Source organism: Dermochelys coriacea, chromosome 4 (genome assembly GCF_009764565.3).
Source record: "Dermochelys coriacea isolate rDerCor1 chromosome 4, rDerCor1.pri.v4, whole genome shotgun sequence".
Taxonomy (NCBI): Eukaryota; Metazoa; Chordata; order Testudines; family Dermochelyidae; genus Dermochelys; species Dermochelys coriacea.
The window spans coordinates 33,961,811-33,977,291 of record NC_050071.1 but is presented as its reverse complement, the minus strand read 5'-3'; the positions used below and the strand labels follow the sequence as shown (position 1 = coordinate 33,977,291).

General features: G+C 35.8%; 1 protein-coding gene across 14 annotated transcripts in view; it reads right to left on the bottom strand.

Annotated features, from left to right (window-relative positions):
* Positions 1-15,481, bottom strand: part of SEC24B (SEC24 homolog B, COPII coat complex component) — a 96,927-nt gene that overhangs the window by 79,267 nt on the left and 2,179 nt on the right. For all 14 annotated transcript variants that reach the window (XR_006281057.1, XR_005292451.2, XR_005292454.2 and 11 more), the window contains exon 2: positions 7,347-8,051. Coding sequence is in view for 8 of the 14 variants with exons in the window: in XM_038398746.2 (XP_038254674.1) it covers positions 7,347-8,051 (705 nt within the window). In the remaining 6 variants the exon portion in view is untranslated. The remainder of the gene's footprint in view (positions 1-7,346; positions 8,052-15,481) is intronic.

Genomic DNA, 15,481 nt, shown 5'->3' with positions numbered 1-15,481 from the left:
CCTGAGAGCCATTAGAAACTGGTTGATGCACAAGTGCAGAGTACCTGCTTTTACAAGGTAACACATCTGTCAACGCAGACCAATAAACCAGAAGCCAGGATCAAGTCTTTGATGATTATTTGACCAGATCAGACTATTAAAATGGCAATAATAAAAGCAAAAGAAATTCAACTGACCACCAGCATAGCATTTAGAATACAAATGAGACAACTCTTACAAGTAAAAAAAATAGATAGATATGCATCATATTTTTAAATAATAAATATTGTTATGATTGCAGTTACAACTCAAGTCAGGAAAGCTAAAGTTTGTATGTGCAACCTTAACTCTACCACCTGTGTATATATTATGATAGTCCAATTACGTGATACTATACTATTTTTCTCAAATAGTACAATATTATTGAGTGGATTTTAGGGGATGCTTGAGGGGAAGGAGTGCATGTAAAGCAACAATTCTGTTGGTTTGATTTACTGGCTGGCTAAGTTAAAATGTTAACTGCACATGAATAATGATACTAGGTGGTCATTGTATTTTAAGTTTAATTATTAGGCTGCCTAACACTTTTTGAATGATTTCTTGCTGAAATCTAAATGAAATAAAAAATATTAATCAAACACTATGCTTTTTTCTATAGCATATATACAAATTTGAGCAGTGTCTAATAACAAGCACCACATATTTTTGCCAGACAGTGTGAATTGAGATAGTTTATAGCAGGGATTGTCAACCTTTGGCCTGCCAGGGTTAGCCCCCGGGGGGCCAGGCCGGTTTGTTTACCTGCCGCATGCGCAGGTTCAGCCAACTGCGGCTCCCACTGGCCAATGGGGGCTGCGGGAAGTGGCATGGGCTGAGGGAAGTGCTGGCTACTGCTTCCCGCAGCCCCCATTGGCCTGGAATGGCAAACCGCGGCCAGTGAGAGCCAGGATCAGCCGAACCTGTGGACGCAGCAGGTAAACAAACCGGCCTGGCCCGCCAGGGGGCTTATCCCTGGTTGCTGATCCCTGGTTTATATAAAAGATGAGCAGTGATAGTTTTTCTATTACTTAGAACACTGGTAAAGTGCTATGATGAATTGTTCATAACTCAGTTAAAAACCCTAACCAACTTTCACTGGAACATTCAAAGATTCTTAATGATTTATTTCCTTGCCAAATGTTAATTTTATCTAAAAAATTGTTGCAGCAGAAAGCTATCCAAAAAGCTTTCCCAAACTTATAGGGAAAGGTTTGGGGCTTTTATTTATACTCCTTAAAAACAGCAGAACAGTTTCTCTCATGCTTTAAAAAAAATTATGTTGCCTTCAAGCAGAAATAAGGCCTGGAAAATTACATATTCATAGAGGAAAGTTTTGGAGAGTCCTGAGCAACTGAAAACAGGGGATTACAGTGAGAACACTTACACAACTTTAACTATCACCTTTGTTACTGCTTTAAGTATGCCATTCACTCTTGAAAGAGCACACAAACCACAATCTCCAGCAGTTTTAATTTTGCTAACAGTTTCTTTTCCCCCTCAGCTGACAAGGAGATGAAGTACATACTCAAATAGTGATTAATCTACAATACAGCAATCAAGCTCAAGATAAAGCTTGACAGAACATCTGTTTAAGTACATATTTTCTATTGGCTTATCCTCAACAAGCTTGATTAGCCACTACCACATTCCAGCTAGCAGATGCCATTAAAATGCACCCACAAAATTAACTATGCTTTGTTAGCTCACAGTAAATGTGAAAAAGTGCAGAAAACCCTTTAAAGTTAGCCAGAATTAGAGGAAAACTGCAACATAATATAAAATATATTTTATGACATTGCAGTGAAGAATTAATCACTAAAATGTGTAAGAACCTTAAATATAAATTAAAATAATTAAACAGGAAGCTGCCATTTTTGGCACAGATTGGTCAATGTATGATTGCATGACAGAGGGAAGTCAATGTTTAAATTTTATAAAAAGAAAAGGAGTACTTGTGGCACCTTAGAGACTAACATTTATTAGAACATAAGCTTTCAAGAGCTATAGCTCACTATGCTCTAATAAATTTGTTAGTCTCTAAGGTGCCACAAGTACTCCTTTTCTTTTTGCGAATACAGACTAACACGGCTGCTACTCTGAAACCTTTAAATTTTATGTATTTTGTTAACTAACTGTAGTTCAACCAGTTGCCTTGCAAACATGACAGCCTCTTGTCTTATCATGGATTCAAATGCTGAGCATCTCTTGTCTTATCATGGATTCAAATGCTGAGCATCTCTCTCCATTTTTAAACGTCAAGCTGGACATTCTATTACAAATCATTAGTCAGTACAGTAGCACCATTCAATTATGAAGATACAGAAAGAGTACTTTTAAATACAAAAAGTATTTTGTGGTGGACAGTCTTTCCAATATTTGTGGTAACATTCTGCAGTTAGAAGACAACATTATAGCCAGGGCCATGTGCAGCTATAGCAATGTAATACAAGTCACACGCTATATCCTGTATATTTTGTAGTATACAACATGAAGCTATGATAAGTAATTAACTATTTAAACAGGAATAGAAAAACAATGGGTAGACAATGTGGCCAGTTTAACACTGCTGTTGGCATTTTAACTTTTGAATTTCTTAATGTTGATTAACTGACAAACATTTTATATTTGATGTTACATGGGTAAAAATACAATTTATTGGTGAGGTGCTGTTATACATCCATGTGTACACTTATGTGATTAAGTAACAATAAGCACAGATGTAGATGAACAAGTAGATAGCTTAAAGAATTTATATACAGGCATTATAGGTACTACAGGGCACGGGTACATGGCACAGCACTGTTTTAGCCCAGGTCCAGACTAGCATCTATATTATACTGGCAAAGCACTCCTAGTTTGGATACAGCTTATACTGGAAACGCTTTACTTTTGCCAGCACAGCTTATTACAGCCCCCCCCCCCCCCCGAGCAAAATAAGCAGTTTTGCCAGTATAACTACATCTACACTAGGATCTTTTGCTGGCACAGGTATCTTGGTCACAAACAATACCCAACTGAAAGAGCTGTGTCTGCAAATGTTTGTAGTGTAGATCTGGCCTTACTTGGGCATGCATGTAGGTTTTGTTTATTACACAAAAGTGATAGATTTTAAATAAAAAAGTTTAATTTTAATTACAAGTCGCACTCTTTCCTGCATGTTACAAGGAGTTCACTTTGCTGCTCAAAATGGCTTTAGGACTATCTCCTGAGCTGTGATCTTTGCTACTTCTTGTTTAGACATACTTTAAACTGTAGATATAATCTTAAAGCCTTTGAGTATTTTATCAAAGTCTATGTCCAAAGTTTTCTATAAACTTATTTACATACATGAGTCAAAACATTTCATTCTATGGACAATCCCAGAAAATGTGTTCTAATCTAGATGACCTTGAAAGGGTTTGAGGTTATTTTGACGACAATTTGTGTACTGTATCCATGAAAGCAACGTGATGCAGGTACACATTTTGGAAAATATCTTCCTCTGAGACATCTGTAGTTTCTTGAAATTTGTTTCCTTTTGAATTACTTTATTTTGACACTTTTCAGAGATACATGGAGAACGTCAATTTGGTTTTAACATGTGCCTGGCTTACTGGATTTTTGGCTTTATCTTTCCATCTGTTTTGGTGTGAAAGAAATCCCTACATGGATGAAGTTTTCTGGATAGGAAATTTGTGTCTATAGTGACCAGCTCCTAACAGTGCAAAAATTACTTCCAAGTAAAACCATTTCCTTTAAAATTATGCAAAATGAGGTCTGTTGTAGCATCTTTAAAGTTTGATACCAAAACAGCTTGTATAGCCAACCAAGTAGGTAAAAACGGAGTAGAACCATTTAAAGTTATCAGCTGCAAGAAGATTTTAAAGAAGCTGCTGCAAAATTTTAAGTTAACCTTCCCTAAGCACGAGACACATTAAGTTAAGCTGTATAACACTTCTTATGCTACACTGAACAAGTTACCCTCTAAGAAATAAGAGACAGAGGTAATGAAGATGAAAGGAAAGTAAATAAAGAAAAATATTTATGCTTGTAACTACATTTTTTTCTAAACATATCCAGTGCAGGATGAAGACTAGAAGTTTTATAGCAATACCAAACAAAATTTACTCAATCTGAAAATGCTTTAAGCCTGCACCAACAACCTGAAAAAGTAACTGAAATTGTATCACTTCCCGCCCCCCCCACCTCCCAGTGAATTAAATTACACCAGGAACAAAGAAACATTTGGCATCTTACTCCTGACCTCACTGTTGCAGCAATTCAGGTTATATTTTCAATATAATGCCACGTTAATCATGGATAAACATCTGCTGAGCAATTTTAACTGGAAAATTGTTAGTCTCAGCAAAAGTCTGGAATTTACCATCAAAAGGAACATTATTTATTAATGCTTTGTTTACCCCAGGCTTCCCAAATGGTGCAATTTTATTATAAAATTGGCTTTTGGCTAATTAATGTTAAGAATATTCAGCCTGTTGTATGTAACACGATAATCTCAAACAGAACAAAAATAAACTTAAATTGGGTACAACTCGCTGACTTAGAAAAATTAATCTTTGGATCAGCCAGCGGCATAATTATCTACCTTACATTCAATGAGTTAGGTGTTGTTATATTGCTCTAGTACAGTAAAAGGAATACTGTATTACTGCTTATTCTTAGGTATATATAGATTTTAAAGTTACATTACACCATATTAGGCAAGCAAGCACAGAACAAATCGACTGTTCCTGCCCCCAAAGAGCTTACAATCTAAATAAATGTTAAGTTAGTTGAAATCTGAAGGTTAAAGTTAAATCTATACAGATGTTTTTCAGAAATCAGTTAAAACCAGACAGAAGTTTACCGAATGAAAAATTGTATGTAAACACTACTTTAGCACTCATAATTCTAATTAAGCATTGATTGCTTATCTAACCTCTTCATTACGGAACAAATGGAAGACCACAAAAAAATATCACTCCATGCACCTTTCAAATTCTCATTTAGGTTTTTGCCAACTCCATTTCTCAGTCTTAAAAAACATGTCCCTTGGAGACATTGTTAGTAGCAAATAAATAATTGATTTTAACATGTCTGACGATCAAAATTTTTCATTTAAATGAAACATCTTTGTAAATGCAACATTAACACAGAATTTGAACAGACACAAAAAGGTTCACATTAATACTACAGATATGTAGGGTAGTATTTTGAATTGCTGCTTGGATAATATTTTGTGAATTTCCCCCCGGGATGTGTATAATGTGGTCAAGTTTATTATTACTGTGAAAACTTCAAATTTTCAATATCCTGACTAATCCATTTACACTTTCAAACTTAACAAGGCATTAATTGGTTTCTGCATTTAACTTTTTCTAAAAAAAAAAAAAAAAAAGCAAGGAGAAAAGTCAAGCAGATCTGGGGAAATGAAGTCACTTATGTCATCACCCCATTTCATACAAGTTACTTAATGCTTGACACTAGCTACCTCAGTGCGATTTAGTTTTCAATTTTTTTACGTTATTTATTTTTGGGGTGGGAGGGAAAGGACAGGGCAAGAAAGAGGAAGAGTGCGTCAGGAATCTTTCGGGAGTGCAGCATCATAAGAAGGAGTATCTGCAAGCAATGAAAGGAAGAAGCCAGCGTTCTAAACTCGCCTTGCAACTGCAAATCCCCTGTAAAGTTGGAATGGAAGCAGCAGATAGGCATCTCAGAGCAGCAGTAGAGATGTCTTGGCATGCAACCTAGCATGGTTCTAGGCTGAAAATATAGCTAATCAGAAGAGAAAGTGAATAAGGATTGTGAGGGGGCTCACCACCAACAACCTTCAATTTTGACAGATGAGGAAAGCAGCTTTTATTAGACAGAGGGAGGAGAAGGAAATACAAAGATGCTTGTCCTTAGAATTCTTAGGTGAAGAGTATCAAGTTTTTATGGTTAATATAAGTACAAAACATTTCCACACTTTTTTCATAACCTTTCGACAAACTATCACTTTCAATCCAGCAGGAGCCTAAGCTACAACTCAACATACTAAAATTAAGCTAAAAAGGTACTGTGCATTCAAACTACACAAATGGTTGAAATTAGGCAGGGCTTAACTAGCATGTGTTAATTAAGCCTGATCAGAACTCAACCATATTTCTGAGTCAAGACAAATCTTCAGCTAAAGAAACATGGTAAGTACCTCTCTCAAACTCTCTTTTAATAAGCCAAGTCCCCTTTTCCTGGCTCAAAAAATTCTTACATCATCTCCAAATGTACAATGAGAATTTGAAATAGATTGTTTTCTAATTCAAGGTTTCAGAGTAGCAGCTGCGTTAGTCTGTATTCGCAAAAAGAAAAGGAGTACTTGTGGCACCTTAGAGACTAAAATTTATTAGAGCATAAGCTTTCGTGAGCTATAGCTCACTTCATTGTACTCCTTTTCTTTTTTCTAATTCAAGTGTGTTCAGTTGTTTAGTATCCATTTCTTTCAGTAAAGGAAGACTATATCCATCTTGCTCAGCTCAGTCAGGAACTTAAAAATGTGAGAAACTTACCTTATTTTTTGTTTAAGGTGGTATTTAACAGAACTAAGGGTGGTTCTTATTTTCTTATTACAGTTGATATTGGGAGCAGCTACCTTGCTAAAAACATGATGTTGCCAATGTTCAAGTAACTTAACAGCAAGATGGCTGCTACCAGCAATAGGATCTTCAAATGCATTTAGGTTATAAATGGTTTTTCACCTTTTGAATTTTTAGAGTGGGCTGAGCAAAATAAGTAGAGAGTTTTCCTTCACTAGCATTTGAAAGTATTAATCACCATGTTGGGGCATGACTAACTGATTTTTGATTAGGTTGTCTGTCTTCAGAACAGATTGAGAGAAAGTATACCTAGTTTGTCTCTTTTCCCCCCTAAGCATATATATACACTATGTATTAGAAGCCTCTTTGACTCTTCAGTTCTGTTTTCGCATACGTATTCTTTCCCAAAATGTTTATTAGAAACATTTGCACAAAAATAGCATCTTTTTCCTTAGCTGACTTCCACCTAGAGAGATGCAAGTCACACATCTGTCAGCAACAACACAATTAGCTGCTATGGAGAGAATTATGTCCTCACAAACAGAAAATAATATCTTCAAGGGATTAATAAGGAACAGGAGGTGATAAACTTAAGGGATACAGGGGCCCTGTACTTATGCAAATGTCTATTAAAACAAATTAACAGAAATACCTACATTTAAAATATTTTCAGATTTCCATGAGGCATCATTATACACTAATCACTTAAATTGTTTCAATTATGGAAAAATACTTCATTTCATTAAGAAACTTCCTGATTCTGGCATAGTACTATACCTGTATTTATTTGGTTGCTTGCTTTAGCCAGGGATCCAGTGTGATTCCTGTTGAAGTTGTCTTGAGCTGACTGAAAATCTGAAGTGGACCATGATGTAGAATTATATCCCAAAGGAACTTGGTGTGGCAGTGTACGAGGTACAGTTGAACTTGGACCAGGAAATGCATTAGTCTCTTCAAACTGCCCAACAGCTGGAAGGCTCTGGGAAGTAAATACCTGCCCATATGGACTACCAATAGACATAGAAGGATAGGAAAGATTAGGATATACAGCACTAGAGACAGTAGGCATGGCATAATGACCAGAAGAAAGGGGAAATCCTTGAGATGCAACTGAAGAGCTGGTTGAAGAACTGCAGTGACTACTCAATGCAGAATACGACTGTGGAACACCTGTATGTAAATGGGATGCAGATGATATTGCTCCTTGGGTAAGTCCTCCAGCTGACTCCACAGGATGAGCAGCCCCACTGTACAACTGCTGAGGCTGCTGGGTGTTCAACATGCTGGGACCTACAGAAGGTGTGATGACACTTTGAACTGGTATTGAATAGCAAGCAGAGTGGTAATCAGCAACATACTGGTTATTCAACTGTGAGGGGACAGCTTCCTGGGGCACTTGTGGGTAGCGTCCGGAGGAAGCACTATAGTTTTCAAGATGTAAGCCATATCCAAAAGGGAACTGCATCGGATTCTGCATTGGACCTGAAAAGAAGAGAAAATGTCATATGTATTAAAGTTGTATGGGTTACACACACACCTTTATCGCAGTTGGTTGACACACAGACAGACTGGGGGATGAGTGTGCTTATTAGCATTAACATACCAGCATGAGGAGCAAATAATCAACAGCACCAAAAAAGGAAGCTACTTCCAAACAGTGGAAAGGACAGAATGGCTAAAGTAGCAGACATTTATGTGAAAATAAAATAAATTAAAAGCAGTTTGTGTACACATATAAAACACAATTTTCAAAGTTCCATCTCAGATATTTGAACATTTATTGTAAAAAGTTTTCCCCAAGCTAAGATGCTACATGTCATTTATATTTGGAGGATTATTTTTTAAACAAACATGTTAGAAAGCCCCTGAAAAGGAATGGTATTTATAAAAGAAAAACGAACAACATTATTTGCCATTTTTGGTATTTATAACAGAAAAATGCCAATATGATAAGGTACTTCAAAAACAACCTGCTAAATGTGATAGATTGGTTTGAATGGAAGATTTTGTTTTCCTGTCAGTGGATAAAAGTTAGTAATGCTTAGTTTTATGAATTCTTAAGAGATGACTAAAGTGAAATGCTGAGTTGCTACTGCTTTTTCCAGTATGCAATCACATTGTGGAAGCTCAGACTTCAAAAACAAAAGCCCCAGCTACAAACACAGTATCCAGGAAGATAGCTCTTCATTTCCATTCACTGCCTGATAGTCCTCTGGTACAAGACAGTCACTGCCAAGTACTTTTAGTTATATATGAATTTCTCATTTGTTTTTCCCCCACTCTAATTTGGCTATACAGGATAAGCTGCTTTCATCAAACTCGCTTTCATCTTTGCCCTGGCTACTGTGCATACATACATTCATAGAGCAACTTGTGTTTTGATGTTATACCAATAAAATATAAACCAGCAGGATCTTATTAAAGGGAATAAGGCAAATGCCACATTTATTGTGAATACAGAAAGAATAATAGTAAGCAGTTAGTTATAGCTATAACATTCCATTTAATTCCATATTTATTCACACATTTGTACTTAATCAAGTACCTTTGCCAGCACAGAATAAATCACGGAGCAGCTGGATAAAGTAACCTGCCTTCTTAGGGTTTGTCTATACAAAATACAGTAAAAAAATTATACAATAAAGTTGCACTGGTTTAACTTAATACGTGATGTTAAACTCATTTAGCTAAACCAGTGCAAAAGACTGTAGACATTCTTATTTTGGATTGAAGTGAAACTAAAATAAGCCTGGTTTAAACTAAAAATGAGTCCACACAGCCTTTACACTGGTTTAAAATATGATTTAAGTTAAAGTGGTGCAACTTCTGTATGTAGAGAAGGCCTCAGTACATATTTTGGGGAGGTGACCATTTCCATCTTGCCAGGTACAACATATTTTGGAACAGAGATAATGTTCTGACTGGAGGCGGGTTCCATTCACTGCAGAAATTGACCTCAGTGTACCAATGCAACTGGTCCTGGCACAGTACACACCCCTACCCCTACCCCCACCCCCCTGGGTTCAGGCCTGTCAAGGACTTCCACTATTAATAGTAGCTGTGGCCCAATTTGACTGCACAGAACGTATCTGTTTATATAAGCAGGCTGGACCACAGTAAATCTAACAGTCAGTTCCTTTCAGGCTTTTTTCATGAACCCAGTAGATGACTATTTTCTATTTGAGGATGACCTCTTTCTCATGGTTCTCTTTTAAAATTATTAGAACTAATTTACAATCACAACAAAACAATCCATTGTTTGAGTCATGCTGAGCAACTATACTATTATTTCTTGTGTGACCGCAGGGCTCAATGCTGACAAGACATGACAACATGTCAAAGGCATAAGCAAAAGGACAAATTTGACAATAACTGAATGTTGATGTATGATTTAACCTTAATTTTGTGTTTAACACTGTTTTGCATAAAAGGCAAGTGAACTTGTCTAAGTTTTGTTCTTTAAATGAAATGCCCAGAAAATGACAAGTTACTAAAAAACAGTGAGAAATATTTCCATATAAAAACATTAAGAATATAAGAATGGTCCTACTGGGTCAGATCAAAGGTCCAGCTAGCCCAGTATCCTGACTTCCGTCAGTGGCCAATGACAGGTGCCCCAGAGGGAACGAACAGAACAGGTAACCATCAAGTGATCCATTCCATCGCCCATTCCCAGCTTCTGGCAAAGAGGGGCTAGGGACACCATCCCTGTCCATCTTGGCTAATAGCCATTGATGGACCTATCTTCCATAAATGTATCTAGTTCTGTTTTGATTAATTTGAAGAACAGTTTAAATATTGTAGCTATAAATAAATTAAAATTAGTCATGACTATGAACTAGTTGTCCAAAGCTGCCTTCTCATGAGTTGATAGAGACTTTTTGAAATTATACATCATTATGTTCAATAGATGAGGAAGAAAGGTAATGGAGGAACGAAGATAATGTACCTTATGGTGACAGGAGACAGAGAGAGAGTTTGGGAGAAGTGGTGAGGGGCCGAAGGAGAGAAAATAGGGTGACAGTTTAAACAGCCTCCTTCTCCAAAGTGCAAGGCTACCCTTTCAGCAGCTATTTATGGCCCTTTTGGCACCTTCTAATTGTTAAAGCTAAAGTGAGAGCTGTTCAATCCCCCCACCCCCCCCCATACAAAGTGAGCTGAGAGCATTTATTAGGCCACAAAATGCTGCTGAAAGGGCTAATGGATTTTTGAGAAACAGAAAAAAATCCCGAATAGTTCAGGAATCCTTAAAATGTTAAGAAGGAATATATTTAAATAATGGCCAAAAGATGGCAACACCTCTTTCCCAATTGGCTTTCAGAGTAGAGGGCATTGGTGATTAAAGCCCAAGAAAGCATTTTAAAAAAGGAAATGTAAAATTAATGAGCCCTACTCTAACAGTAATGAGCTATTTTATGGTATGTATTAATAGATTACGGATGCACTATGACCTCATGCCTTCATCCACCTAAAAAATGTGGATCAATAATGCACACCCTGTCATGCCTCGTTTTATTTAAGTATTTTTGACACCTTACATTTACTGGCTTTCTACCTGACAAATTCTAAGACATCTCTTTGATGATGTATGTCTGTGAACTGCATTTGATCATCTAAATTAGAATTATTTAATTTCTTATACTGAATACAAAAAGAGTAAATAAAGTTATATTTTGTACTGCAGCAAAGTGTGGAATATGACTTCTTCCACTCCCTCACTTCCAAGTGAGAGGGTTGTGCATAGTACCAAAACTTTATTATGCCTTTTTAACATTAGCATTGAAAAAAATAAGACTGGGAATGAATGCAGACTGAACCACCAGTCCATAATCTCATTGCCTCAAATCTCGATCTCTTCATTTCTAGTCTTAAATACTGTACAAGTTTTAGTGTGTTCAGTAGCCACTTCTAACACCACAAACATTTTTGTTCTTTCACAACACATGGCAGATTACAAGTGTGAAAACTAAAGAAGAAAGTGACTAAATCATTTGTAGCTAAGCCAATGAAAGAAAAAAATTTATACAAAAACAAATTTTAAAAAAGATCCATAACTTTTAGATTTTAAAAATTCCAGTTCTTTACTAGCAGATTTTACATCTATAGTAGAAAGGTTCTGGTCATTTAAGGCCTGATCCTCCAACAGCAACTCTAAGTGAAAAAGGAGTGCAGTATCTGGCCCTTACTATATACTTACATAAAAAGGTCTCAGATTACACAACACTGGTGTCAGCTTCTGTGACATTTAAACTGCACGATAATAGTTTATTATGTCTAATAGTTTAAAAATGATTAGCTTTATTTTATAATTTCAGTTCATAGTTTCAGAGTTCACTTATCCAGTATTAGCTGAAAAAATTAAGAGTTCACAACAATCTAAAATATGCTTAAATATTAACTGTAATAATCTAGAAAAGAACAAAAGTTCATTACAAAAGCAGAGACTTGCTTTAAATACCAACCTGGTATCTAGCAATTCAAAAGTCCTAAACTTCCATAAGGAGACTTCTCAACAAACTTTCAGATTTGCAAAAAGTGTAAATCCTGAAAACTAAGCAGAAAACTCATCAACAACAGGTTAATTTAAGATCCTGCTCCGCTGATGCCTCACACTGTTAGAGACTACAAAGTGGAATTGACTTTGGGCCAGTAGATTTTCATATTTTCACCAGAGCTCGAAAAATCCACTCATATGCTACAGATGACTAGGCCCATCAACATGAACATCTTTTGTACTGATGTCTGGCTGGTAGGTGTCATTTATCCAAACCCTACTACTTACAATGAATAAGTTCTGAACTATGAGAGTAAAAGCTAGACTTTCAAACTTAGATGCCATATAGATTAGACATCTGCCTGGGCTCATTTATAACATTTACCTGAGCTCAGGGCTGCTTTGAGTTCCGGGCTGCTTTGAGATCCCCGTATTTCTGAAAAATCAGGCTACCTTTTTATTTAGGATAATAAATATAGTCCTAGGTGCCTTTACGCACTAAATTTGAAAATATTGCCTTAAATTTTTAATTACAATAGCATCTACTATTGGTGATGGCTACCTAGCAGAAAAGCAACATAATAGTTAACCTGGGATATCTAGATAACTGCAAAATGAGTTGGAGATTCGGGTACTACAACTTCCCCTCAAAACCCCCAGCAACTTTCTCTCCATTTTCTCTCTTCTGTTGCTGAGCAAAGAGACTCAATGTAAATGGGAAAATTTGATAGAAGAAACAGACTTTGTCTAGAAGTAAAAATTGTACCACTTTAACTACACCAATATGGTTAAAGTGGTAAAACCCTTCTAGTGTAGGCACAGTTACCAGTACAACTTATTCCCATATGAGATGGGGAAGAAGCTACAATGGTCTAAGGTACCTTTGCACCAGTACAACTTCTTCCACATCAGGGGTTGTACTATATTGGCATTTAAAACAAACAAACAAACAAACAAACAAAAAAAACAAACCCACCCAACCTACCCCTGACAATTATACCAGTGCAAAAGCCATATGTAGACCAGGCCCTAGTGAAACTAACTATCCCAAAGTGCTATCAAATGCACAAACCAAACTGAAAAAAAATGAAGCATCTATTTTAATTGTAATCTTATGTGTCACTTGTAATAACATTATAAAAAAGGCTTCCTACAGAAATGTGTGAACTTTTTAATAGATTATCTCTTTAGTTTTTAATATTTCAACATGTTTAATTTTTAACACTGCAGTTCCTTAAGACTGTTGGGAAAAAAATCATTAATAGTCTGAATTCATATTACAGTACTACCATCATCTAGGTGTCATTTTTCAGCTAGACAGCAAACACCAGCAACATGCTCAGTTATAATTAATAACTTTATTTTCAAATATTCAGTGAGAAGTTCTTACATTTGGATTTCAAGATTGATGGGATAAGCAAAATAGGCATTGTTTTAAAAGAAGGGCTTCAACACAGAATCAAACAGGAAAAGCTGAATAGTTAGTAAGAAAACTGTTAAGACAAACAAAAGGCAAGCCAATTTTACAAAACATTTTTTTCAAAGTGTGTACCAGTATGAAAATCACTAAGGATCCCTCACATGGACTTGTCCCCTGGATCAGACAAATACTATCAAGGCCATGAGAACTAACATCTTTTTGAATACTTTCAAGCCCCAATTTATCAGCTCTGCCAAACACTTAATCCTTTTGATGGAAGTCTTTTGATTGAGCTCTTTGTGAGGTTCCAATAAATTCCAACAGTTGGGAGAAGATTGGACAGAATTTATGAAGTCTAATGTATGCGGTACTCTCGCAGCAACACACACTGTTATCTCTAGCATGTGCAAACACATCAGTAACTATATTTACATAAGCAATACTTACTCCTCACAACATATAAGAAACACTGATTTTAGAAGCAGAGACCAAATTCAAGGAAGCAGATGGTGCCATTCTGGGCAAAGTGGAACCTGGCATTAAAACTAAAAAAATCAAGTCTGGCAGTCTTGTTTTTCAATTTCCTGTTTCCCTTCTTTCTCCCCTTCCTTTATATAAACAATGCCCTAAATGCTGGATGTAAGTTCCCCAGGTAGATCAAAAACAAAACTATATTTTTCAAAGTGTTGGAATGTTATTGTGTGGTTATGTAAAGTGACAAATTAAATTAACATCTTACCTATGAATCACCAAATATACATGACTGTAAATATATCCCAAGATAAAGAATATGCAAACCAAAACACAAATAGCTATTCAGTAATTTAAAAAAAAAAAAAAGCTAACAAGATGAAAAACGCAGAAGTCGGCTACTGAGTTTATTTTTAAAAATTAAGAATTAAAAATAATGATCGTCTGAATCACAAGTAAATTAAATGGTCAAACTTTAAAACAAAAAGGAGTACTTGTGGCACCTTAGAGACTAACGAATTTATTTGAGCATAAGCTTTCGTGAGCTACAGCTCACTTCATTGGATGCATTCAGTGGATGCATCCAATGAAGTGAGCTGTAGCTCACGAAAGCTTATGCTCAAATAAATTTGTTAGTCTCTAAGGTGCCACAAGTACTCCTTTTTGTTTTGCGGATACAGACTAACACGGCTGCTGCTCTGAAAACTTTAAAACAAAATTATTTACCCATGTTGCTGATAAGCCTTTAAACTATTACAGTGAAAGAATTTTAAAAATCCAAATGGTCATTACTATTTTTACTCTTATTTTTGATATTTCTTCCGTGGTCTTAGATACAGAAAAAATAGATGAGGTAAGTTATAGTTTCTTATTTTTAGTGTTGCAATATTTGGATTTCAACACTGAATGGAAATGGCTGTTTATTTGAAAACAACTGTTTACATTAGAATTTTATAAACATGGAAAAATTTATATTGGTCACAGTTATTACAAAATTAAACTTCTGGGCAAAATTTAAGTTGAAAGCCTCTTTCTAAAAGCTTCTATTTAATCGTATCAGGTTTCCACAAACCTTCAGCTATATTTGCAGGAACTTGATTCACAATCTGTTGCCTAAACATGACAGAGGCTACCACCTAAAACTTTGTTCATATAACCAAAGAGCATTAAAATTAAAGACCTCAATCCTGCAAACAGATCTACAGAGACTACCCTCTGTGCCCATGCCAACCTGACTGTAAAATCAGAGCCTAGGAGAAGATGTTAAAATGTAATGCTAGCAAATATACTTAATATAAATAACACAGAAAAATGAAACCAATTAGGATCAGAAGCTGTAAAGACCTCATTAAATCAATTATACATATTTTACGATCAATTTTAAAATTGTGAGCTATAAAATCAGTGACAGTATCATTGTAGATTAAAATATATGAAAGACATATCCTCTTAATATATTTTCATGCTAAAATACACAGGCAGTTTGCTCAATTTTAGGATATGTAACTTGAAGTGCATGTCTTCTCA